Source organism: Suncus etruscus, chromosome 16 (assembly GCF_024139225.1).
Source record: "Suncus etruscus isolate mSunEtr1 chromosome 16, mSunEtr1.pri.cur, whole genome shotgun sequence".
Taxonomy (NCBI): domain Eukaryota; kingdom Metazoa; phylum Chordata; class Mammalia; order Eulipotyphla; family Soricidae; genus Suncus; species Suncus etruscus.
Genome location: NC_064863.1, coordinates 72471654 through 72496502, shown reverse-complemented (window position 1 = coordinate 72496502; position 24849 = coordinate 72471654). Strand labels below are relative to the sequence as shown.

At 44.6% G+C, this 24849-nt stretch overlaps 1 protein-coding gene across 1 annotated transcript; it reads left to right on the top strand.

Moving 5' to 3' along the window:
* The first annotated feature begins 3324 nt into the window (after positions 1-3324).
* On the top strand, positions 3325-24290 carry COQ2 (coenzyme Q2, polyprenyltransferase). Its single transcript, XM_049790278.1, has 7 exons — positions 3325-3592; positions 9080-9246; positions 11132-11253; positions 12465-12550; positions 14694-14827; positions 19021-19209; positions 24123-24290. Exons 1-7 carry the CDS (start codon positions 3325-3327, stop codon positions 24270-24272), a joined length of 1116 nt encoding a protein of 371 aa, XP_049646235.1. The 3' UTR covers positions 24273-24290.
* The last annotated feature ends 559 nt before the right edge of the window (positions 24291-24849 follow it).

Here is a 24849-nt window from a genome sequence, read left to right as displayed (position 1 = left end):
CTCTTCTTGCAAATGTAAGAACTCCCATCCCTTTAAGCTAAATCTACTCAGAAAAATGCCCTAACTTTTTATAACTTGTGGAGGTTAGGAAGGAAAAATCCATGTCAGATGGCTGGGTCAGCATGACTGCCTTTCTGAAAATTTCCTCATCCCCAGAGGCAGATTTACAGGTCATTAGTCACATTGCTTTATTTGTGCTCACTATGTATTTTGGCTGCAGAAGGGTGCAGTGCCTGGATTACTGTTTAGAAATGCTCTTGGAGTCTCTGAGCTTCAAACTGAGTTTATCCATTGGAAAGATACAGCAGCACCACAGGAAAAGTCAGCTGCTCTCCTAGAATTGGTCCCCCAAGTAGTGCCCCATATGCCACAGCCAACTGACAAGACTTCATCAGACCCATGAGCCACTTGTTCCAGTATATGGGGCTTGGATCAGGAAAGGTAGGCTATCTACAGCCCACATGTTTATAGGGAACCTTGTGCTAAATCTTTCTTAGACAATCTGATTCTGGGTGGGGTTTCCTACACAGATTTGCTTCCCTGCTCTCCTCCATTGAGTCAGACCTCCACTGGACTATAGCTCTGGGCCCAGCTGTTCATTTTTATTGTTGTTTCTTTTTTTTTTGTTTTGTTTTGTTTTGTTTTTGGGTCACACCCGGCAGTGCTCAGGGGTTATTCCTGACTCCAGGCTCAGAAATTGCTCCTGGCAGGCACGGGGGACTATATGGGACACCGGGATTCAAACTGATGACCTCCTGCATGAAAGGCAAACATCTTACCTCCATGCTATCTCTCCGGCCCCCTTATTGTTGTTTCTGAGCTTTTTGTAGGAGGACAAAACTATGCCTTTTCTGAAACGACAAACTCTGCCCACCCTGCATTTCTACCTGGAAGCCCTTACTGGAGGCTGGAAGCCATATTGTGCCCTAGTGTTCCCACCTTCTTGTCTAGAGTACTCAGACTCCACTACTGAAGCTTCTGTCATTCTGTGCGCTGATCAGAGCTGGGAATTCATGTCTTCTGCCTGGAAGGATACCTACCAGAGCCCCAGTGCCCGGCCATAGGATTTTACTACTCCACCCACCACACTGATGGGTGATGGGGAAACAACAGTCTTTGTTTTGCTTTGCTACATCCAGCAATCCAGAAATGCTCAGGGATTATTCCTGGTTTTGTATTTAGGATTACTCTTGGCAGTGTTCAGGGGACCATATAGGGTTGCTGAGGATTAAACCTGGATCAGCTGCATGCAAGGTTAGGTACCATTGTTCTGGCCCAAAGTACAAGGTTTTAATTCAGTGTCAGAATAACCTCATAAAAGCCTGGACACAACTCCTGAGCACCACAAGATGTGACTCTCAGTCCACCCAAGCAGGAAAATGGGGTGTAGCATTAGCAACCCACTCTGGGACCCTTCCCAATTGGGAAACTTCTTACTTCATACCTGTTTCCCACCCCGACTATTTTTGGTGGGCAGTGAGTGTTCAGGTTACTATACCTGGCTGCTGGGAGTCAAACTGGGCTTGGCCCCCTGCTGGAAAAGTGCCCTACCCCCCCCCCATATTATCTCTCATTTCTTTCCCTTCTTTAAATAAAAATACTCATGTTCAGCCAATTTTGCTTATCACTTGTTTTCAGTCTTTGGTTGTAGAGGCAAAGCAACAGTAGTCGTCCCTGAATTACCAATGGAGCTTGATTAGCTCAGTCATTGAAGAATTTTAAGGAAAGGAATTTCAGAGGTCATTCCTGGCTCTGCGCTCAGAAATCACTCCTGGCAGGCTCTGGGACCATATGGGATGCTGGGAATTGAGCCACGTCTGTCCTGGGTTGACCGAGTGCAAGGCAAACGCCCTACTGCTCTGCTATCGCTCCAGCCCCAAGAAAGGAATTTCAAGCCTAACCTAATTTCTCCAGAAGACAACACTGAAATGAAAGACTTGCCCAGGGTCACTCAGGAAATGATTAAAAGGGGTCGCATTTTATCCAGCACATAGGGACAGGCAAGAAGTGAGGTAGGACTAAAAAGTGACCTTTTTATGAATGCCAGATGCTCCCTATCTTTCCATTAAACAAATACCTTCAAGGACCAGCAAAGCTCAGATTTTATGTTGTGTAAGAACATGTCAATTCCCAAGTACGATTTTGTTTGTTTGTTTTTAATTTGTATTCTTTCACTTTGGGGCCACTTCTAGCAGAGCTCCTAGTTCTGAGTTCAGCAATCACTCTTGGTGGGCTTGGGGGTCCATAATGACACGCCAGTGATGCAACTGGAGTCAAGCACCAAACCCGTTGTACTACTGCCCAGCACCCAAATGTTACTATTTTAATATTTTATTTGTTTGATTCTTTGTTTTTTTGGGGGGGGCCACACCCAGGGTGTCCTCCTGGCTCTGATCTCAGGGCTTACTCCTGATGGGTTTGGGCTATCAAATGTAGTGCCAGGAATGGAACCTGGGTCAGCAGTGTGCAAGGGCAGCTACTATGTGCAAGACAAGTGCCACAAGCGCTCTACAAAGCAAATGCAGCTATGGCTCAGGGGGTCTCTCCTGAGGGACTTGGGGAAGGAAGGCCAGGAATTGAACCAAGTCAGGTACGTGCAAGGCAAATGCCAGACCCATTGCATTATTGCTCTCAGTTAAAAAAAAAAACAACACAAAAACTTTAATGTCCGTTCCTGAATCTGGCTTGCTTTTAAAGCTACATGTGGCTGCGAAGAGCTAGGCAAAGGCCTCTGCATCTGGAACATATGCTTGGCATGCAGGAGCTGTGGGTCCAGGTGATCCAAAACAGGTTTAGCAGGAAGATGAGTCTGCAAATGAGATTTCTTTTTTTTTTTTCTGAAATAATATTTCATTTAAACACCTTGATTACAAACATGATTGTAGTTGGGTTTCAGTCATATAAGGAACACCCCCCCCCCCATCACCTATCACCAATGGCCCAAATCTCCCTCCTCCCCTCCCCAACCTGCAAATGAGATTTCTGGGCTCAGGAAGCCTCCCGGCTTTTTATTTTTTCTTTTGTTGTATTTTTGGGCTGACGCTCAGGGGTTCCTCCTGGCTATGCGCTCAGAAATCGCTCCTGGCTTGGGGGGGACCTTATGGGACGCCGGGGATCGAACCACAGTTGGTCCAAGGCTAGCGCGCGCAAGGCAGACAGACGCCCCGCCCCCGATGCCTTCTATTGGCCGCAGGTGTCGGGAGGGCAAGGCTAGGGGCGCTCACGCCTGCGCACAACGGGCGGGCGTGGACGTCGTCGAAGACGTCGCCGCGTGGCCACGCCCTTCTCGTGACGTCAGCGCGTCAGACCACGCCCACCGACGCCATGCTGGGCGCGGGTCGCGCGGGACTCGCGCGGAGCCTGCGGGTGGGCGCTCGCGCGTGGCCGGGCTGCTGCTGCTGGGGCCGCTCGGTGGGCGTGCTGCGCGCGGCGGCAGCGCCCGCGGTGCCCAGCGCCGGGGACAGACGCCCTCCCGCGGCCGGGCCGAGGCCACCCTGGCGGCACCTCAGCCTGTCGGCCGCGGCGGTGGTGGAGTCGGCGCCCCGCCCCCTGCAGCCCTACCTGCGCCTCATGCGGCTGGACAAGCCCATCGGTGAGTGCGTGATCGGGCGCGGGGCTCCTTCCCCACCCAGCCCTGCAAGCTCGAGCCCTGCGAGCCCGGTTGCAAGGAGATCGGGGGCTTCTTTGGGAGCAGATGCACGAGCTGACGGAAGGAAAAACACACCCACAAAACGCTTGATCGTGCAAGCCTGGTTTGCAAATGGCAAGCTTTGCAAATTGAGCAATGTTTTTGGGGTCCTTGCAAGGAGATCGGGGGCTTCTTTGGGATCAGATGCACGAGCTGAGGGAAGGAAAAAGACACCCACAAAACACTTGATCCTGCGATCCTGGTTTGCAAATGGCAAGCTTTGCAAATTGAGCAATATTTATGGGGTCCTGCAAACCCGGTTGCAAGGAGATCGGGGGCTTCTTTGGGATCAAATGCACGAGCTGAGGGAAGGAATAACACACCCACAAAACGCTTCATCCTGCAAGCCTGGTTTGCAAATGGCAAACTTTGCAAATTGAGCCATGTTTTTGGGGTCCTTGCAAGCCCGGTTGCAAGGAGATTGGGGGCTTCTTTGGAATCTAAGCGCACGAGCTGAGGGAAGGAAAAACACACCCACAAAACACTTGATCCTGTGATCCTGGTTTGCAAATGGCAAACTTTGCAAATTGAGCATTGTTTTTGGGGGTCCTGCAAGCCCGGTTGCAAGGAGCTTGGGGGCTTCTTTGGGATCAGATGCACGAGTTGAGGGAAGGAAAAAATACCTACAAAACACTTCATCCTGCAATCCTTGTTTGCAAGTTGCAAACATTGCAAATGGAACAATGTTTTTGGGGTCTTCTTGTTTCTTTTGTTTTGGGGCCACACCCGGCTGCGCTCGGGGTTCCTCCTGGTTCTGCACTCAGAAATCGCTCCTGGTTTTGGGGGACCATGTGGGACGCCTTGAATCGAACCCAGGTCCATCCTGGGTAGGCCTTGTGCAAGGCAAACTAATGCCCTAACGCTGTGCTATCCATCCATTGCTCTGGCTGGCGCCTCTAATGTTTTGCATAAGTTTGACGTTTCCGTTTGGGTCATTCCGTAGTTCCGCAAGGATCCCAGAGTAAAGATGCAGAAGACACTCAGCCTGAATCTCTCTCTGCAAAGCTGCGCCAGAAGGATCTCATCTTCTGGTGCCGAACTCTTGCACCCGTTCCCTTGCACTATCTCTCACCATTGCCCTTTTCCCTGGCACCATCTGCAAGGTAGATTTCATGGACCTGAACCCGCAGGTGCAACACTGCAAATTGCTGGCTGTTCGCCCATGCCACCTAGTGGAGAATTTTTTTTAAAAACAATGTCCATCTTTGCACATAAGTTTCTGACCCCCATCTTTCATAATTCACCGCCCATGCATTTCTTGATTGGCTTTTCTGGCAAAGTAGAAGTGCCTGCCACGTCTATGGGACGCGAGTGAGCCCATGTTATTCCTGTCATTACTGTCAATGAGAGTAAGTTTCTAAAACTTAGCTTCATCTCTGAGATAGAAGGAGCAATGGCAATTCCCTGGTTTCAAGGAATCCCTAGTCCGATGGAGGGAAAAAAAACCTCTTGAATGTACTGGAAAAACATGGAATCAACATGATACAGATGATAAGAAGGGGACGCAACTACTGTGTTATCTACATGGCTGTGAAAAGTTTCTAGAGCTATTTGACTATTAAATGTTAGGTACATTTTTTGCAAAGGAGAGAAGAGATCCAATTGGAGAAAATAGATTTTGCAAAGACCTAAGAGAATGGAGAGTTGAATCACTAAGGATATAATTTGGAAGGCCAGAGAGATAAAATTGGTTAATAACGGTAGACGGGAAATTGGAATTCAGAATTTACCTTTTAGGACCCCCTCCTCATCTGTTGCAGTGTCCTATACATTTGTTAGCTTGTGAATACTGGAACTATAGTACATTTATGACATTATGATGTTTATGCTTTTCTTGTGGCCAACCGGGATTTGTCTCCGGCACCACCAGAAATGATTCCTAAGCGCAGAGCCAGGAGTAAGTCAGGAGTACCACTGGTGTGATTCCAAAACCCAAAACACGGGGCGGGAGAGATAGCATGGAGGTAAGGTGTTTGCTTTGCATGCAGAAGGTCGTTGGTTCAAACCCCGGCATCCCATATGATTCCCTGAGCCTACCAGGAGCGATTTTGACCATAAAGCCTGGAATAACTTGTGAGCGCTGCTGGGTGTGACCCAAAAACAAAAAAAAGCAAAAACAAAACATAATTAGTCAATCTTCATTTGTTGTGGTAGGTTCCAGAAACCATGACTATATTAAATGAAATGACTGTTAATAAAATTAGGCCCTGCGATGCTTTTATTTTTTTATTTTTTTTTTTCAGTTCAAATTAATACTTTTTTTTTTTTTTTTTTGGTTTTTCAGGCCACACCCGTTTGATGCTCAGGGGTTACTCCTGGCTAAGGGCTCAGGGATTGCCCCTGGCTTGGGGGGACCATATGGGATGCCGGGGGATTGAACCTCGGTCCTTCCTTGGCTAGCGCTTGCAAGGCAGACACCTTACCTCTAGCACCATCTCACCTGCCCCATGAATACTCATTTTTTTCCTTTATCTGTACTTACATAGTCGTTCATGATTGAGTTTCAATCTTACAATGTATACCACCCTTCACCCTTGAACATTTCCTGCCACAAGTGTCCCCAGTTATCCCCCTTTTGCCTACCTCCAAGGCAGGTGTTTTACTCCCCCCGCCCCCTTTCTCTCTCACCTTCCCTTTTTCTTTTTTCTTTTAGACACTGGTTTGCACTGTTAAATGAAGGGGAGTACCCTGTATATCACTTTATCTCCATTCAGCACCCAGTACTTGTCCAGAGTGCTCAGTTTGAACTATCATTGTCAGTGGTCCCTTGTCTACCCTAACAGCACTGTTCCACTATTTATGGCACACTTCCTACCATGTACTAGTCCTCCTGGTCCTCATTTCTATTGTCTCTGGATATAATTACCGTGCTATCTTTTTTTTTTTTTAGATCCACAAACGACTAAGATTATTCTGTGTCTGTCCCTCTCCCTCTGACTCATTTCACTCAGCATAATACTCTCCACACCCATCTATGTATAAGTAAATTTCATGACTTAATGTTTCCTAACAGCTGTATAGATGTACCACAGTTTCTTTAGCCACTGATCGTTCTCAGGCACTTTAGTTATGTTCGGATTCTGGCTATTGTAAACAGTGCTGTGATGAACATAGGTGCAGAGAGTTTTTCTGCATTGTGTTTTTGGGTTTCTAGGGTATATCCTTAGGAATGGTACTGCTGGATCATATGGACACCCAATTTCTAGTTTTTTGAGGAATATCCATATTGTTTTCTAAAACGACTGGACTAGAGAATTCACCCACCAGCACTGAATGAGAGTCCTTTTGTCCCTGCATTCATGCCAGCACTGTTGTTCTTGTTCTTTGCCATATATTCCAATCTATGTGATGTGAGAAGACATCACATTGTTTTGATTTGCATTTTCTTTGTTTTTTTTTTGTTTTTTTTTTGTTTTGTTTTTTTTGTTTTGTTTTGGGGGCCACACCCGGTGACGCTCAGGGGTTCCTCCTGGCTATGCACTCAGAAGTGCTCCTGGCTTGGACCATATGGGACGCCGGGGGATCAAACCGCGGTCCATCCAAGGCTAGCGCAGGCAAGGCAGGCACCTTACCTCTAGTGCCACCGCCTGGCCCCAGTTGATTTGCATTTTCTGATGATTAGTGATGTGAAGTATTTTTTCTGGTGCCTTTTGACCATTTCCTCTTCGAGGAAATATTTGTTCTGTTCTTCTTCTTCTTTCTATATTTGGATGAGGTTAGATGCTTTCCCCCCCCCTGAGTTCTGCCAGTGCCTTGTATATCTCAGGTATTATCCCCTTATCAGATGTGTATTGAGAAAATAGTTCCTCCCTTTCCATGGGTAGTCTTAGTGTCCTAGTTACTTTTTTTTTTTTTTTTTGGTTTTTGGGTCACACCCGGCAGCACTCAGGGGTTACTCTTGGCTCTATGCGCAGAAATCGCTCCTGGCAGGCTCAGGGGACCATATGGGATGGTGGGATTTGAACCACCGTCCTTCTGCATGCAAGGAAAATGCCTTACCTCCATGCTATCTCTCCGGCTCCTTAGTTACTTTTGAGGTGTAGAAGCTTCCCAGTGTAATGTAGTCCCATTTGTATATCTTTGTTTCCACTTGGTTGGTCTGTGATGCCTTTTCATTCCATATGGAATGTTTTTCTAAGTCAACATTATAATGCCATTTAAATTAAACATGTACCTGGAGGGCCCTGTTACACATATGATAGAAATTCAAGATGTACAAATATATATATTTTATATGTAAAAGATATGTAAAATGCGAAAATTTTAGTCTTTCACCCCTGTCTCTTCATCATTCAGTTACTCTTTCCAGAGGCAACTTCATTTTTTCCCTTTGGTCTTGATTTTGAAACTCATCAACAATGCTCAGGGCTTATTCCTGACTCAGTGCTCAGCCAGTACTCCTCAGATATTGCCAGGATATGGGGCATTGAACGTGGGTCGCCTGTGTGCAGTGCAAGTGCCCTCCCTGCTGTTCTAATCTAAGATATTCTTTCCAACATGGTTTATGAGTATGCTGACATGCAAGTATGTGTTTTAAATATGTGCGTGCATGGGGCCAGAATGATAGCACAGCAGTAGGCCGTATGCTTTGCATGGGGATGACCCAGGACAGACCCATGTTCGATTCCCAGTGTCACATATGGTCCCCCAAGCCTGCCAGGGGCAATTTCTGAGCACAGAGCCAGGAATAACCCCTGAGCGCCATCGGGTGTGGCCCTCCCAAAAAAGTGTGCATATATATATACATAGACAATCATATGTAAAGACAATTTTAGTCCTCCACTGGAACTGGCCTATAAATGCAGGAGTATGTCTGTTTCCTGAGCCTGTCATCATTCAGCTTTGAGTTTTACTGAAAAGATGGGTGAAAAGCTTTTACCTCAATGTCATTTTGGTGAGTATGAACTAAGTATCTCAGAACTTATTATCTTTTCATATGTATAAAAGCTATTTGTGGGCCTGGAACAGTATTACAGCAGGTATGGCACTTGCCTTGCACACAGCCGATCTGAGTTTGATCCCCAACATCCCATAAGGTCTCCTGAGGCTTTGGGGAGTAATGTCTGAGTTGGGAGCCAAGAATAATCCCTGAGCACCACCAAGTGTTGCCCCAAAATACCAAACCAACCAATCATACAAACAAAGCTCTTTGTGCTTCTTTTTCTGTGAACTTCTATTATTCTTTTTGTTCTTAAATCTGATTACTGGTCTTATTTCTTCTAGGATCTCTATGATCTACACTTATTAGGTAGACTAGTCCTTAAGAACATAAGTTGCCAATTTAAATGTTATCATGCTGTATGTGTTTGCTTTATCTTTGGGATGCAGTATTTTAACAAATGAAGACAGTAAAAGTTTGTCCTATTTTGTTGGTTTGTTTTTTTGACTTAGGAACCTGGCTGCTGTATCTGCCATGTACCTGGAGCATTGGGCTGGCTGCTGAACCAGGTTGCCTTCCAGACTGGCACATGTTATCTCTCTTTGGCATTGGAGCTGTTCTGATGCGTGGAGCTGGCTGTACTATTAATGACATGTGGGATCAGGACTACGATAAAAAGGTAGCTCTATCCTGAAAAGGAAAGGAAGAGAGAGCAGTTCTTCTGTATTCCACAAAGTATCATGATAACGTCTCTTTTGAATGATAGTCATCACTGAAATTCCCATCAGTCTCAGTGAAACACAGCTAAACACAGCAAACTTTGTCAGTATAAGAGCCGCCTAGGGGGAAAGTGTGGAGTTTACAAAATGAAGTCAGGGTATAGGATGCTGAGTCAGCATGTATGGGGTAAAGGTGCAGAATCTCTGCTGAAACTTTCAGTGCCCAAAGAGCAGTTATCCCTTCCTTTGCGATATGTTGGAGTTGTTCCAAATTTTTACATAGATCAAATTTTCATAGTATCCCAGTATTATAAATCCTTCCTTTTCTTTCCTGTTCTCTTCATTCTCTTCCATGTGTCAAGAAAGGAAAAGTCTGACAGACCTTTTTCTTGGATATCAAAGTGTATTATAAATTATGTCAGCAACATTTTTTCTGTAAAAGACCAGGAAGTTGGGGCCGGAGTGGTGGTGCAAGTGGTAGGGCGTTTGCCTTGCAAGCGGCTAACCTAGGACGAACTGCAGTTCGATCCCACAGCATCCCATTTGGTCCCGTAAGCCAGGAGTGATTTCTGAGTGCATAGCCAGGAGTAACCCCTGAGCGTAAGGGGTGTGGCCCAAAAACCAAAAAAAAAAGTCATACAAAATATATTTAAAATAGATAATATTTATTGCTACTCCTATGCCTTTAAAACTGCATTTATTATAAGAGCTATTGTTACCTCTTTTTTTTTTTTTTCTTTTGGTTTTTGGGACACACCCCTTATCTCAGGGGTTACTCCAGGCTATTTGCTCAGAAATCGCTCCTGGCTTGGGGGACCACCCCTGTTCGTCCTAGGTTAGTGCATAGCAAGGCAGACACCCTACCACTTGTGCCACTGCTTCGGCCCCTCTTTGTTTTTTCTTTAACATTAACTTGAGCTCAAGATAGAGGGGTAAGTAATTTGCAAGACTACACATAGCCAGCAAGTGTTGGATTTGGATTCTGTTATCAGACTGTCTGATACCAAATACTGAGTTCCTAAGTTCTAGCAGTATTGAGAATTGTTTGTGAGGGCCAGAGTGATAGCACAGCAGCAAGCATTTGCCTTGCACGTGGCTGACCCAGGACAGACCCGGGTTAAATCCCATATGATCCCCGAGCCTGCCAGGAGTGATTTTTGAGTGCAGAGCCCTTGAGCGCCAGTGCCACCTGGTGTGGCCCAAAAACAAAAACCAAAAAAATGAAAATTGTCGGGGCCAGAGCGATGGCACTGTAGTAGGGCACTTGCCTTTCACACGGCCGACCTAGGACGGACCATGGTTCCATCCAAGCCAGGAGCGATTTCTGAGTACATAGCCAGGAGTAACCCCCTGAGCATCACCGGTTGTGGCCCCCCAAAATAAAACAAAGAAAAAAATGGAAAAGGAAGCTGCTTTTTTGTCTATGGAGATAAAAGATTGAAGGATAAAAAATGAGCCGGGGGGAATCTTTAGTTCTTTTCAGGTTATTCTATATCAGGGGTCCTCAAACTTTTTAAACAGGGGGCCAGTTCATTGTCCTTCAGACTATTGGAGGGTCTGACTATAGTAAAAACAAAACTTATGAACGAATTCTTATGCACACTGCATATAATTTATTTTGCAATGAAGAAACAAAACAGATACAAATACAATATGTGGCCCGCAGGCCATAGTTTGAGGACCACTGTATCTAGATAAACAATTATTTCTTGGCATTATTTCACATTTTTGTTTTCTTGTTTATTTCATTTTTTGCAGTAGAGCCTAACATGATTAAATGTTTTAATAAATGATTGAACCATTTTTAATTTGCTTGAGGATAAGATTCTTTTTATTTCTCTTAAGGTGACAAGAACAGCAAATCGCCCTATAGCTGCTGGAGACATTTCAACTTTTCAGTCTTTCATTTTTCTCGGGGGACAGCTGACCTTAGCTTTAGGTGTTCTTCTGTGTCTGAATTACTACAGGTATAGTAGATGTGCTTTTCATAATCAGATTTACATCTCGCCTCTGAAACAAAATCAGTGGGATTGCACTAAAACCAACATGCCTTTGTAACACAGTTACGGGCTACTTACTGTGCATCTGCCTGTAGCTTATCAGTTATAAATCACTGTGTAAAATGTGCTTTAGTCACGCTTCCAGACAAAGGAACTCTGGCCCCAGCATTTTCGGTTCATTCTGATCTGCCATCAGTCTGGGCACGACATTATCCCTAAGAGACAGGGCACAGTCCTATTCTAGTGCATATTTTTGACTTTATGAAGTAGAAGCAGAAGTAAGGTGGTTTATTTTGCAAGAAGAGGGCTACCCAACCTTGTCATTCTCAGAGTCATGCCACGAATCAGTGACAAAGAATATATGATGGGAGGAGACTGAACAGAGCATATGCTTGCATGTGGGAGTGCAGCTTCCATCCTCACCACCAGATGGTCCTGAGCACCAAGCCTGGAATCAACCCTGAGCACTGCTGATGTCCCCTCAGAAAGAGGCAAGAAGCAAATGCTTCAGTGAGGAGCAAAGGAAAATGAAGAGGAGGAGATCAATGATTAAATATGACTTTACAGACGGTAGACTTCATTGCTTTCCACTTTGGACAGGCATTCCTGCCTAGGGGATGGTGTTAGGTAATGCATCACGGTACCTAAGAACCTCCTGTATTGCCTTCTTTCCTCACACTCCCTACATGCAAGGAAGGGAATGCTGGCACCGAGACTCCTATTAGGAAGGCCCAGCTTACTCGTAGACTTTAGACTTGCAAACAACCATTAGAGAGACGGTGGCTTCTGGTTGATTTGAGCCAGACCACTTCTACTGTGTATCCTAGCAGTGTTGCTGTGTGACACTCGTCAGCTACTTCATTTACTTGGGCGTTAGTGTCCACACCTTCAAAATAATTAAGACAATAAAACTATCTGCTCTTAGGGTTGTGGTGAAAATTATGAATCGTGCATAAAGCTCTTAGAGCAGAGTTCAGTATATGTGGGCATGTTATGTTAGTTATTACAATTTTGTTTGTTTTAGAACATTTAAGATATTTTTAGGAAGAGTTTTATATTAACAAATACAGAATCTAAGATAGAAGCATCTTTCCCCAATGAGTGCTACTATTATTTGGTGACGTCTAAGAGATGATGGTTTTATCTTTTTGTTTCTTTTCTTTTTTTCTGAATTTCAGCATCATGCTGGGAGCATCATCCCTGCTTCTTGTTGTCACCTACCCACTGATGAAAAGGATCACCTACTGGCCTCAGCTCACCTTGGGTGAGCCATGAAATCATTGCAGCTATTTTTCTCCTTTGTTACTCTTATGCTGTACATGCTGTACTTTAATGTGTAAAGTATGAAAGAGCAAATCTGTGACATTTTCCAAACCTAGAATAGATTTTCCTTACTTTAAAGACTGAAAGGAGTGGCTCAACAGGCAGCACATGTGCTTGACTATCGAAAGCCCAAAGCCTTACCACTGGGTAGATAATCACCAGTAATGCACCCTTTTCCCTAAAACTGCTGAGTGTGGCCTCTATTTAAACAGAAATGTTACTGATAGGTACTTCAGAATTAGTTGTATGGAGGGCAGAGAGATAGCATGGAAGTAGGGCATTTTGCCTTGCATGCAGAAGGATGGTAGTTCGAATCCCAGCATCCTATATGGTCCCCCAAGTCTGCCAGGAGTGATTTCTGAGCATAGAGCCAGGAGTAAGCCCTGAGTGCTGCCGGGTGTGCTCCAAAAACCAAAAAAGAAACAAACAGAATTAGTTGTAAAAATACCTACTTTGGGGACTGGAGCAATAGCATAGTGGTAGGAGTCTTGCACAAGGCCAACCCAGGATGAACACCAGTTTGACTCCCATATGGTTCCCCGAGCCTGCCAGGAGCTGTTTCTGAGCACAGAGCCAGGAGTAACCCCTAAGAGCCCCTAGGTGTGACCCCCCCAAAAAATAAAGACTCATTCACCATCTTGAAGGAGCTAGAGAAAGGTACAACAGATGGGATATTTGCTGTAGTACAATGTGTTGCGTGTACATTCAGCAAGACTGCACAGAAGAAGGAGAAATTTGGGGTGAGAATAATAACACAGCGATTAGGCATTTGCCTTGCATGTGCCGACCTGAAATGGACCTGGGTTCGATTGCCCGCATCTCCAGGAGCATTTTATGAGTGCAGAGCCAGGAGTATCCCCTGAGCACCACCAGGTGTGCAAATATTCCACAAAGGGGAGGAAAAGGACTCCTGAGAAAAGATGTTTGGGACCCATTGAGACTTACTTTGTTTCGTTTTGGGGCCATACCCAACTATGCTCAGGGCTTACTTCTGGCTCTGCACTCAGGGACACTGTGTGGTTCCAGAATCAAACTGGAGTCAGCACCTTGCAGTCAGCCATAAGCAAGGCGAGTACTCTACCTCTGTACTTTCTAGCCCCGGACCTACTGTGCCTGGGACTTCCAAGGGAACTGCAGGTGGCGCTATCCATCACCCAGCAGTACTCAGGACTTACTCATGGCTCTGTGTGCAGAGATCATTCCTGGCACGTATACCATTTGGGGTGCTCGGGTCAAACAGCAAAGCTAGTGCCTACCCACTATACTATGAGTCCCCAGTGAATGTTTCCTTACAGCCCTCAGAGAGGATGTGCTGATAGAAGAAAGAATTCTTTGTGTGTATTCCCCAGCAGTACTGGAATCCACCAGGCTGCATTCAGAGGTGCTACAGTGGAAACATGTGGTACAAAGTGGAACTTGGGCCTGCGCATGTCAGGCATGTACTCCAGTTCTTGGAACTCACTACTTGGCTAGTCTGAGCTCTTCTGTCTAAATCTTATTTTTATGGTTTATGGGGAGGTAGAGTGATGGAGGAAATAACCCAAAATTTTGACTCAGACCTAACTAAGTGTATATCTGGCAGCTACTATTTGTTGCCTGCACGCATTGTATTGGGTAGAATAAATGTTCTCATGAAACCACTTTTCTTTTATCAATAAGTTTATTCTTTCTATTGGAAGAATAATTACATTGTTGTAATTATTGATTATTAATCAACCTCTTTGATTCTCATTCCCCCCCTCCCCAAATAACTACCGCAGTGTTGAGAGAACTTAAGGAAGAGACAAACAGAAGCTCCACAGAACCAGACAAGCAGAGCAGGCACCTAACATGGGCATCCATCTCCTCTTTGGAATAATGGTTTTTGGGTCACACCCGGCAGCGCTCAGGGATTACTCCTGGCTCTGCTCTCAGAAATCACTCCTGGCAGGCCCAGGTACCATATGGGACGCCAGGATTCAAACCATGTCTCTCCTGGATTGGCCACGTGCAAGGCAAATGCCCTATCACTGTGCTGTCTCTCCGGCCCCTCCTCTTTGGAATTCTAACTCAGTCTTCCCTCTCCCTGTGTTTGACTCATTTAGGGATGACTTTTAATTGGGGGACATTACTTGGCTGGTCTGCTGTCAAGGGCTCCTGTGATCCTTCAGTTTGCCTGCCTCTTTATTTTTCTGGAATTATGTGGACCCTCATATATGATACTATCTATGCCCACCAGGTAAAGCCATTATATCGTTAAATTGTCTTTTCAGTTTACATATGGCCAACATTTACCATTCGACTTGTTTTAGGTATAAAACAGTGTTTGGTGTATATGTATTACAAAATGATTTTCACATTGGGTTAATAGATCCATTAGCACCAGAGATATGATTTTTCCCCTGGTTATGATAATAGTCTTAAAATTTTATTTTAGGCACCATGGTTTACTACAATATTGGGTTTTAGTTTTGGGGAGACCACACCGGTGCTACTCAGCTTACCCCTGGCTCTGCACTCGAATTACTCCTGGCACTGCTGGGGGACTATGTAGGATGCCAGAGATTAAATCCATGTTGGCTGTGTGCAAAGCAAACACCCTACCTGTTGTACCATCATGCCCAGCCCCTGATTTTGTTTTGTATTTGTTTTGAAGCTACATCTGCCATGCTCAGAGCTTATTCCTGCTCAAGGATTAATCCTGGTAGAGTTTGGGGACATTACAATAATGGGCTTGAATTCAGGTCAGCTGTGTGCAAGAAAAATTCCCTACCTGCCTTGTCCCTAAATAACAATACTGTTAAGGGTAGTGGTTTTTTGTTTGTTTGTTTGTTTTAATTCTTTTTTTTTTTTTTTTTTTACTTTTTTTCACACCCAGCAGTGCTCAGGGGTTACTCCTGACTGTCTGCTCAGAAATAGCTCCTGGCAGGCACGGGGGACCATATGGGACACCAGGATTCGAACCAACCACCTTTGGTCCTGGATCGGCTGCTTGCAAGGCAAACGGCGCTGTGCTATCTCTCCGGGCCCTGTTTGTTTGTTTTATAGGAAGCAAAAAAACTTTATTTTTTAAAAATTCACATTTATTAAAAACAGCAATTTCTAGCAAATAATATAAAGAATTTTTTTTTTTTTTTTTTTTTTTTGGTTTTTGGGCCACACCCGGTAACGCTCAGGGGTTACTCCTGGCTATGCGCTCAGAAGTCGCTCCTGGCTTGGGGGACCATATGGGACGCCGGGGGATCGAACCGCGGTCCGTCTCCTAGGCTAGCGCAGGTAAGGCAGGCACCTTACCTCCAGCGCCACCGCCCGGCCCCTATAAAGAATTTTAAATTAATTATTTCAAAGTATGTACACTATTGTATAAGTGAACACTTGAACTGTACAAATTTAAACAGATATTCATTTAGCAAACAAGTTGGATCACTAGTACCTACTCAGCACTTCGTAAAGTATTTCAGTGTTTCAGAAATAACATTCAAAACACAAGAATTTGTGCTGTCAAATTTTTTACTCTTAATTATACACTCTGTACTGTACATCAATTAAATCAGTCATAGAATTATACATTAATCATGCCTTTATTTCTTTCGGTGGAAAGGCTATTAAAAATCAGATGTACATATAATACACAAACTGGGCGTTTTAGTTCATCAAACGTGTGTTTAAAAGTCAGTGGAAATAGGTACAATCTTCCAAATTCATTCATGTCAAAGAATGAGTATGGACCCTCTTCAACACCATCACAAGTTAAAACAGACTTTGTACAGAGCCCAGGCAGGCCAAGTCACTGGAGGTGGCACTTCCTGGTGTATAGGCAACATTGCCCAGTCCTCCTTGGGCTCATGTCTACTATACTGGAGTCTGAAATACTCCGAATTCCTTTGGAACCAAATAACAGGCATTTACTCCATCAAAGCATCCCATGAGGAATGAGGTATTGGCAGAGCACACACCTGCAATGCTCCCTGCCATTGTGGGTGGTTTGAGGGGCACAATGTCTCAGTCCTCAGAGCTCTGCTGAAGGGTAGTGTTTCTTAAATAAATCATTCCAGCTCCATATCCTCTAACAGGATTTACCCTCCACCATTGTTTCACTGTTTCCATCATTCTGTTCCTCTCTGCACCCCATGCTAAGCTTCCTATTAGAGATCAGTTCTGATGAGAACTTTCTTGGGCCAAAGAGATTACTACAGTGCATAGGGCATTTGTCTTGCACATGGCTGGCCCACCTTTGATCCCCAAAACCTATACAGTTCCCAAGGCCTCCTAGGAGTAATCCTTGAGCATAGAGCCAGGAGTAAGTTCTGAACATCGTCAGGTGTAGCTCAAAAAATAAAAATGAAAATAGATCATTGTAACAGCATTATTAACTCTAGACATGATCCTGCACATCACATTTCAGAACTTAGCCTGTTTTTTTTTTTTGTTTTTTGTTTTGGTTTTTGGGCCACACCCGTTTGACGCTCAGGGGTTACTCCTGGCTATGTGCTCAGAAATCGCTCCTGGCTTGGGGGACCATATGGGACGCCGGGGGATCGAACCGCGGTCCTTCCTTGGCTAGCGCTTGCAAGGCAGACACCTTACCTCCAGCGCCACCTACCCGGCCCCAAGCCTGTAATAGAAGTTTCTACATTTTACTTACCCAAATCCTTTTTATTCTCTCCCCTCCATTACTCGTCTGCCCTATTACTTCACAATCACTGGTCTGTTCTGTATCTTTAGTTACCTTGATTGGTAAATGATGCTGCAATGAATGTTGGGATGCATATATTTTTGTTTTGTTTTGTTTTGTTTATTTAGCTTTATTTATTTATTTATTTATTTATTTGGTTTTTGGGTCACACCCGGCAGCGCTTAGGGGTTACTCCTGGCTCCACTCTCAGAAATTGCTCCTGGCAGGCTCAGGGGAGCATATAGGATGCCGGGATTAGAACTAATGACCTTCTGAATGAAAGGCAAACGCCTTACCTCCATGCTATCTCTCCAGTCCCCCCATTTAGTTTTTAATACATTTATTTTACACTTTTTTTGTCTTGCTTTATTTTTGGCTCTTGCGCCACACTCAACAGTGCTTAAGGATTTTCTCCTGGCTCTGCACTCAGGGATGTGGGATTTCGGTGACCATATGGAAATGCCTGGGATAGACCCACTTAGACCCTGTGTAAGAGAGTGTGAAAGGACTAAGCCATGGTTGCTGATTTGCATTGCCAGGGAACACCTGCCCGCTAGGTGTCACTGTGCCACCACTAATCCGACTTTAGCAAAAGCATCTTGAGTACAGGGAAGTAGAAGGGAAACAAGTGAATATGGTCTAGACTAATGAGCCTTCCCCAACACATGTGCATTTACATACACACGCACTCACACAGACACAAACACCAGTATGTTTAGCAGGATTAGAACGAAATGTACGGAGAATATAATGGAGCTCAACATCTCGATAGATTTTTTTTTAATTTGTTTTATAACTTTGGGACCTTGTTTGCTTGTGCTCAGAGCTTACTCCTAACTTTGCACTCAGGAATCACTCTTAAGAGCTTGGGAAACCACCTGTGATGCCAGGGATCAAATCTCTGTTGGCAGCGTCCAAGGCAAGCATCCTGCTGTTGTATTGTTGCTCCAACCCAACATCATGATGAGATTAAAAATACAGTGATGGGACCGGAGAGATAGCACAGTGGTAGGGCATTTACCTTGCAGGTAGCTGCCCAAGATGGACCTGTGTTTGATCCCCGGCGTCCCATATGGTCCCCAAGCCAGGAGCTATTTCTGAGTGCATAGCCAGGAGTAAACTCTGAGCGTCACTGGGTGTGGCCCAAAAACTAAAAAAATAAAATAAAAATACAAGGACGGGCCAGAGCAATAGTACAGAGGGTAGGGTATTTGTCTTGCGTGCAGCCAACCCAGTTTTGATCCCTGACATTTCACCTGCCAAGAATGACCCCTGAGCACAGAGCCAGGAGTAACTACTGGGTTAACTAAGCACCACTGGGTGTTACCCCCCCCCCCAAAGAAAATAATACAGTGGCATGCAGAAATGCAAAGTACTTTTAGCAGTATTATTCAACTCTTGCTTTGACCTGCACATTCACTATCATGAAAGTTTCCACTTCTACATTGCTGCTATCTCTTCCAGCTGATGGTGCGCTTGTGTGTTCTTAAAGATTGTGGGCCAAAGTACAGTGGGTAAGGCATTTGCCTTGTACATGGCGTACCTGGGTTTGATCCCCTCAGCATCACCAGGAGTAACCCCTGAGCATGCCGGTTGTGGCAAAGAATGAACAGACCAACAAATAAATGAGTGCTTTGTCGTCTAGGGTTGGTTCGAAACCACTGAATATTAAACACATTGAGTATTAAAGTGATGAATGTATGGTTTGCGAATTAAGTCTCCTTAACAGCCAATTTCTTGTTATCCCCTAACGTTAGGACAAGAGGGACGATGCTCTGATCGGCCTGAAGTCCACGGCGCTGCTTTTCCGGGAGAACACCAAGCAATGGCTGACTGGCTTCAGCATGGCCATGCTGGGCGCACTAGGCCTGGTGGGTTTGAACAGCGCCCAGACTGCACCATACTATGTTGCACTGGCTGCCACAGGCGCCCATCTGGCTCACCAGGTTGGACATTTTCCTTATATTTTCCTTCATCTTTCCTTAGCATAAATTATAAAAATTATTTAAAGTGGTGCATATACCAAGCAGAGTATAGTATAACCCACAGCTTAGCTTGGGCTGCTTTGAGCCCCTTTCCTCTATAACATAAACCTTAAACTCAGTTTTTCTCCTGAGATATTCCTGGGATAAATTGATTCAAGTCCAATATTTTAGCCATGTCTGAGGTTATAGCAGTGGTTCTCAAATAGTGAGACATGTCGGGTGGTGGGGGGTGCGAGGCTCCATAAAGGAGGGTGCCTTTGACCTCGGCAAACACTGTCATAATAAGCTAAGTCCCATATTTATGTCTCTGTATGTCTCTGGAGCTGAGAGTTGCTGTGTCCTGCTTCAAACCCCGCTTCGAAAAGCTTTGCATTGTAAAACGTGCTTATTGTAGCCATTAATCCAGACATCACCTCTGATTAAAAAAATCTCAAATTATTTTATATATTTTTGTTTTACAGGTTAAAGTTTTTTTTTTTTTTTTTTTGGTTTTTGGGCCACACCCATTTGACACTCAGGGGTTACTCCTGGCTATGAGCTCAGAAATCGCCCCTGGCTTGGAGGGACCATATGGGACACCGGGGGATCGAACCGCGGTCCAGTCCGTCCTACGCTAGCGCTTGCAAGGCTGACACCTTACCTCTAGCGCCACCTTCCCGGCCCCTAAAGTTTTTTTTAATAAAGATACTATTTACAGTTGCGTGGGGGGGTGCAAAAAATGTTTTCTTCTTCCTGGGGGGCATGACAGAAAATAATTGAGAAGCACTTGGTTATAAGTTAAATCGCATTACTTTAAAAGAAGGGGCCAGAGCTTAGTACAGGTAAGGTAGGGCATTCGCCTTGCACATGGTAGACCTAAGTTTGGTTCCTAACACCCAATATCACCAGGAGTGATCCTTGAGTGCAGAGTCAGGAATAAGACCTGAGCAACAAATGAAATAAAAATTAATCCAAAAGCAAATAGATTGCAAATTTATATTTTTCAAATGAGAGATTTAGATGAATGTGGGGTTGTTACTAAAACAATTTCAGTCTTACTCATGAGAGTTTAAGACCAGATAAGATAGGTAAGGCTGTTTGTCAGGGTTCTGCCCAGAAAACTGGGAGTTGTCTTTCCTGTTACTGCCTAGTGCTCTGGTCCAGTCCCTGTGGCTTTTACTGTGAATGTGCATTACTTACTTCCTTAAAATGAATGATGGGAATGTTGCACTGGTGATGGGTGGTGTTCTTTACATGACTGAAACCCAAACACAATCATGTATGTAATCAGGGTGTTTAAATAAAATTTAAAAAAATGAATACCCTAAATCTAATTATAATGAAATTTATCACTAGTAAATGGAGTTTATTTATTTTTTTTGGTTATTTTGGGTCACACCCAGCAGCATTCAGGGGTTAAAGTTGCTCCTGGCAGGCCCAGGGGACCCTATGGGATGCTGGGTTTTGAACTGGGGTCTGTCCTGTGTTAGCCCTATGCAAGGCAGAGGCCTTACCGGTGTGCTGTTGCTCCGACTCCTGGACTTTATTCTTGATTGGTTAGTCTGCTATTTTCATTGAGCAAAGGGGGAAATATTGGGTATTCTCTTTATATTTATTCATTTTTTTGGTTTTGTTTTGGGGCCACACTGGTGGCACTCAGTGGTCAGAAATAACTCCTTTGGGGCCAGCCAGAGCATTAGCACAGCTGGTAGGGCGTTTGCCTTGCATGTGGCCAACCCGGGTTCAATCCCCAGCATCCCAGATGGTCTCCCAAGCCTGACAGGAGTAATTTTTGAGTGCAGAGATAGAAGTAATATCTGAGTGTTACCGGTGTGACCCCAAAACCAAAAAAAAAATTACTTCTTGTAGTCTTGGAGGACCATATGAGATACTAGGGATCAAACTTTGGTAGGCTGTGTGCAAGGTAAATGCCTATCCACTGGCCCCTCGTTATTTTTGTGTGTATTTTTTGTTCGTTTATTTTTAGGCCACACCCAGCAGTGCTTAGAGATTACTCCTGCCTCTGCACTCTGGAGTCATAGAATGCTGATGATTCAACCTGGGTCGGCTGTGTATAAGCAAATGCCCTACTTATTGTACTATTGTTCCAGCCCTAAATTTTTGGGGTTTTTTTTGTTTTGTTTTGTTTTTGGGCCACACCCAGTGTCACTCAGGAGTTACTCATGGCTATGTGCTCGGAATCGCTCCTGGCTTGGGGGGCCATATGGGACATTGGGGGATCAAACTGTGGTCCGTCCTAGGCTAGCACATGTGAGGCAGATGCCTTACCGATTGTGCTACTGTTCTGGCCCCTAAATTTTGTTTTAATGAAGCAGAATTGTTTAGTTTGTTTGTTTAGGCTTTTGGGCCACACCCGGTGTTGCTCAGGAGTTGATCCTGGTTCTGCACTCAGAAATCACTCCTGGCAGGCTTGGGTAACCAAATAGAATGGGGATTAAACCCAGTTGGCCACTACCAGGCATATGCCCTACCCACTGTGTTATCACTCTTGCCCCGGGGTGTTTTGTTTTGTTGTTGGGCCTCATCCATCAATGCTCAGTGGTTATAGTCAAACCTAGGTCAGCCGTGTCCAAGGCAAAATACCTGCTCTGCTCTCTCTCCTACCTAGCAAGATAGTTTTTATTGAACATAACTTGCTTAGAAAAATGTGAGAGGAGAGAGGGGTAAATGTGTTGAAGAGAGAACATGGTCTTCTGAAGAGTGAAAATAGCAATCGAAGGAACAAAGACAAACAAGGGAAGGCATAGGCCTGAAGAGCAAACTTCCTTTTTTTAAGTTTTTTACCCCCCTAGAGTTTCCATTTGTTACTGCAGGCTTACAGTGATGGCAGGAATCCACTTTAAATAGCTATTTTTTTTTCTTTATTTCTCCATGACCCTGCATTTCCCAGGAAGATTTCTTTTCTCCCACCCCTCCCCCAACTGTTGTATCCTTCCACTCACATAAACACAATTTTTTTTTAGGTCTTTAGGCCACACCCACTGCCAGGCCAGTGGCACTCAGGGGTTACTCCTGACTCTGTGCTCAGAACTCGCTCCTGGCAGGCTTGGGGGTGGGGTGGGGCGACCATGTGGGATGCCGGGAATTGAACCCAGGTCCTTCCCGGGTTGGCCACATGCAAGACAAACAGTCCACCAGTATGCTATTGCTCTGGCCCCTCCACAATTTTTTATAAAATTTTGTTTTGTCTTTTAAACAGCTTTATATTCTTAGTGACCCCATGTTTGACCTATTTTATGTATATCACAGCGAGTTATCACTGTAAATGAGACTTGCCTGACACAGTAAAGATACCTAAAATGTGCCATCCGTAGAGTGACCCCCATGCTCAGCACTGTCATGTTTGCTTTGCAAGGGAAGCCAAGAGATAGGGAAGGGGGTTTCCAGAGTTCTGTTTTCTTCTCTAGGAAAAATTTCTCTGCTTGCTTTTCTGCTTCTAACTCAGCTCCTGGGCGTTGGCATCTTTGGTTGCTTGCTCAGAATGCTGGGTGCTATTTAAACATCTGGATATTAGAGGAACGCATAGATTCTGCGAAGTATTTAAGACTTATTTTATATTTTAGGTTTTTGGTTTTGTTTTGGGCCACACAGCATGGTATGGCTAGGTCAGATCTTATTATAGGCTCTGTCCTTAGGAATCCCTCCTAACAGTGCTGGGAATGGAACTGAGATAGGCAGCATGTACACAAGTGTGTATATCATCTCTCAGGCCCAATTTGTTTTAAATTGCATGGTGTAGTCCTCTGTCCAGTCCTTAACCCAATGTTTAAGATGAACACAGCCTTCTCTCTCATATTTAAAGAGAAAGAAAATCATGAGGACTTTGAGTTCTGCAGAGCACAGGAAAAATAATTTGGGGAGGGCCGGAGTGATGGCATATTGGTAGGACAGTTGCCTAATTTGCATAATACTGACCCAGGATGGACCTGGTTTTAATCCCTGTCATCCCATATGGTCCCCTGAGCCTGCCAGGAGCATTTCTGAGCACAGAGCCAGGAGTATCCCCTGAGAACCTCTGGGTGTGGCCCCAAAGCAAAACAAAAATAGTTGGGAAAATGAGGGATGCGAGTGTTAAGTCCGGAGGAGGATCCAGGAGCCCCTCATGAGATCTTGACATGCTGGCAAGGCTCCTCAGAGAAGAAAGGAGTGTGTCAGTTCTTGTGGCAGGACTCTTTCTGTGTGGACACAGGTGAATCTAATGTACATGGGGACATTGCAGGCCTCCCTGAGGTTGTGGGGAGGAGTTGCTCTGGGGACCTAGTGGGAACAGCTCAAGGATGTTCAGCTCTTTCAGCACAGCACATATTTCATGTAATCATCCTCCTGGAACAGGTCTCCAGTTTCTCTTGTTGATGGAAGAATAAAGCTGGAAGAGGAGGGTAGTGGGTTTGGAAGCCGATTTTCTTTTTAATTGTTGTAAAAAATCAGTATAAAAAAGAATTCTCGGGCCCAGAGAGATAGCACAGTGGTGCTTGCCTTGCAAGCAGCCGATCCAGGACCAAAGGTGGTTGGTTCGAATCCCAGTGTCCCATATGGTCCCCCGTGCCTGCTAGGAGCTATTTCTGAGCAGACAGCCAGGAGTAAGCCCTGAGCACTGCCGAGTGTGGCCCAAAAACCAAAAAAAAAAAAAAATTCTCTAAATAGAAATAAAAGGACTGTGGGACGCCTCTCAAACGTCTGCACAACCCTAAGGTGATGAAGGAAGACCCAGCTCAGCTGATACCTCTGAGAAGCAGTAGATTTTTCCATGCTGGGAAAATTCAGCATTTCCCATTGCTTCTCATTATCAAACAGGGACTTGCATTGCTCAGTGTCTTTCTGATGCTCAGAATACATGTTCAGTACTAAGACATTGTTCTGTTCTTCTGTTACAGATTTACACTTTGGACATCCACAGACCTGAGGATTGTTGGGGAAAATTTGCCTCCAACCGGACAGTAGGAATCATCTTGTTTTTAGGGATCATCCTTGGGAATTTGTGGAAAGAAAAGACAAATGAAACAAAGAAAAATCATGAAAATTAGCAAGGTTTTCCCCTAGGAATTCTTTTTTTTTTTTTTCAAAGGCATTCGGCTCTTTAATGTTGGTAGGCCAGGGAGGGCACTGGATGGAATTCCCCTAGGAATTCTTAAACAACCTTTATAAAATACTCAGGTCTTGTTAGCATATAATTTTATTTTTATGTGTAATATTATGATATGTTAATTTAAATATTGAGAATCAGAGGATAGAAATTTAGAGTATATTGCCTAGATTTTAATTACGATATTTATACGAAAAGTATTCCCTGCCATTGAGATTAGAAACTTTAGAATGACTTTTGAAGGGCTCAGAGAGATAGCACAGCAGTAGGGCATTTGCTTGCACACGGCCGATCCAAGATGGACCCGGGCTCAGTTCTCCGCATCCCATATGGTCCCCTGAGCCTGCCAGGAGAGATTTCTGAGCGCAGAGCCAGGAGTGACCCAAGTGCTGATGGTTGTGGTCCAAAAACCAAAAAAAAAAGACTTGAAATGACCTTGAATATCTAAATTGATATATTCTGTTCATTGTAATTTTCATCTACAATTGCAGGAATTATATGAACTTTAAAAAATAGAT

What these genes read in the sequence shown, in the direction of transcription:
- COQ2 (XM_049790278.1), top strand. Translation starts at nt 3,325, where the DNA reads ATGCTGGGCGCGGGTCGCGCGGGACTCGCGCGGAGCCTGCGGGTGGGC. An exon ending in CTGTGTCTGAATTACTACAG is followed by an intron (nt 11,254 to 12,464) that starts GTATAGTAGATG and finishes TCTGAATTTCAG; the next exon opens with CATCATGCTGGGAGCATCAT. An exon ending in GCGCCCATCTGGCTCACCAG is followed by an intron (nt 19,210 to 24,122) that starts GTTGGACATTTT and finishes CTTCTGTTACAG; the next exon opens with ATTTACACTTTGGACATCCA.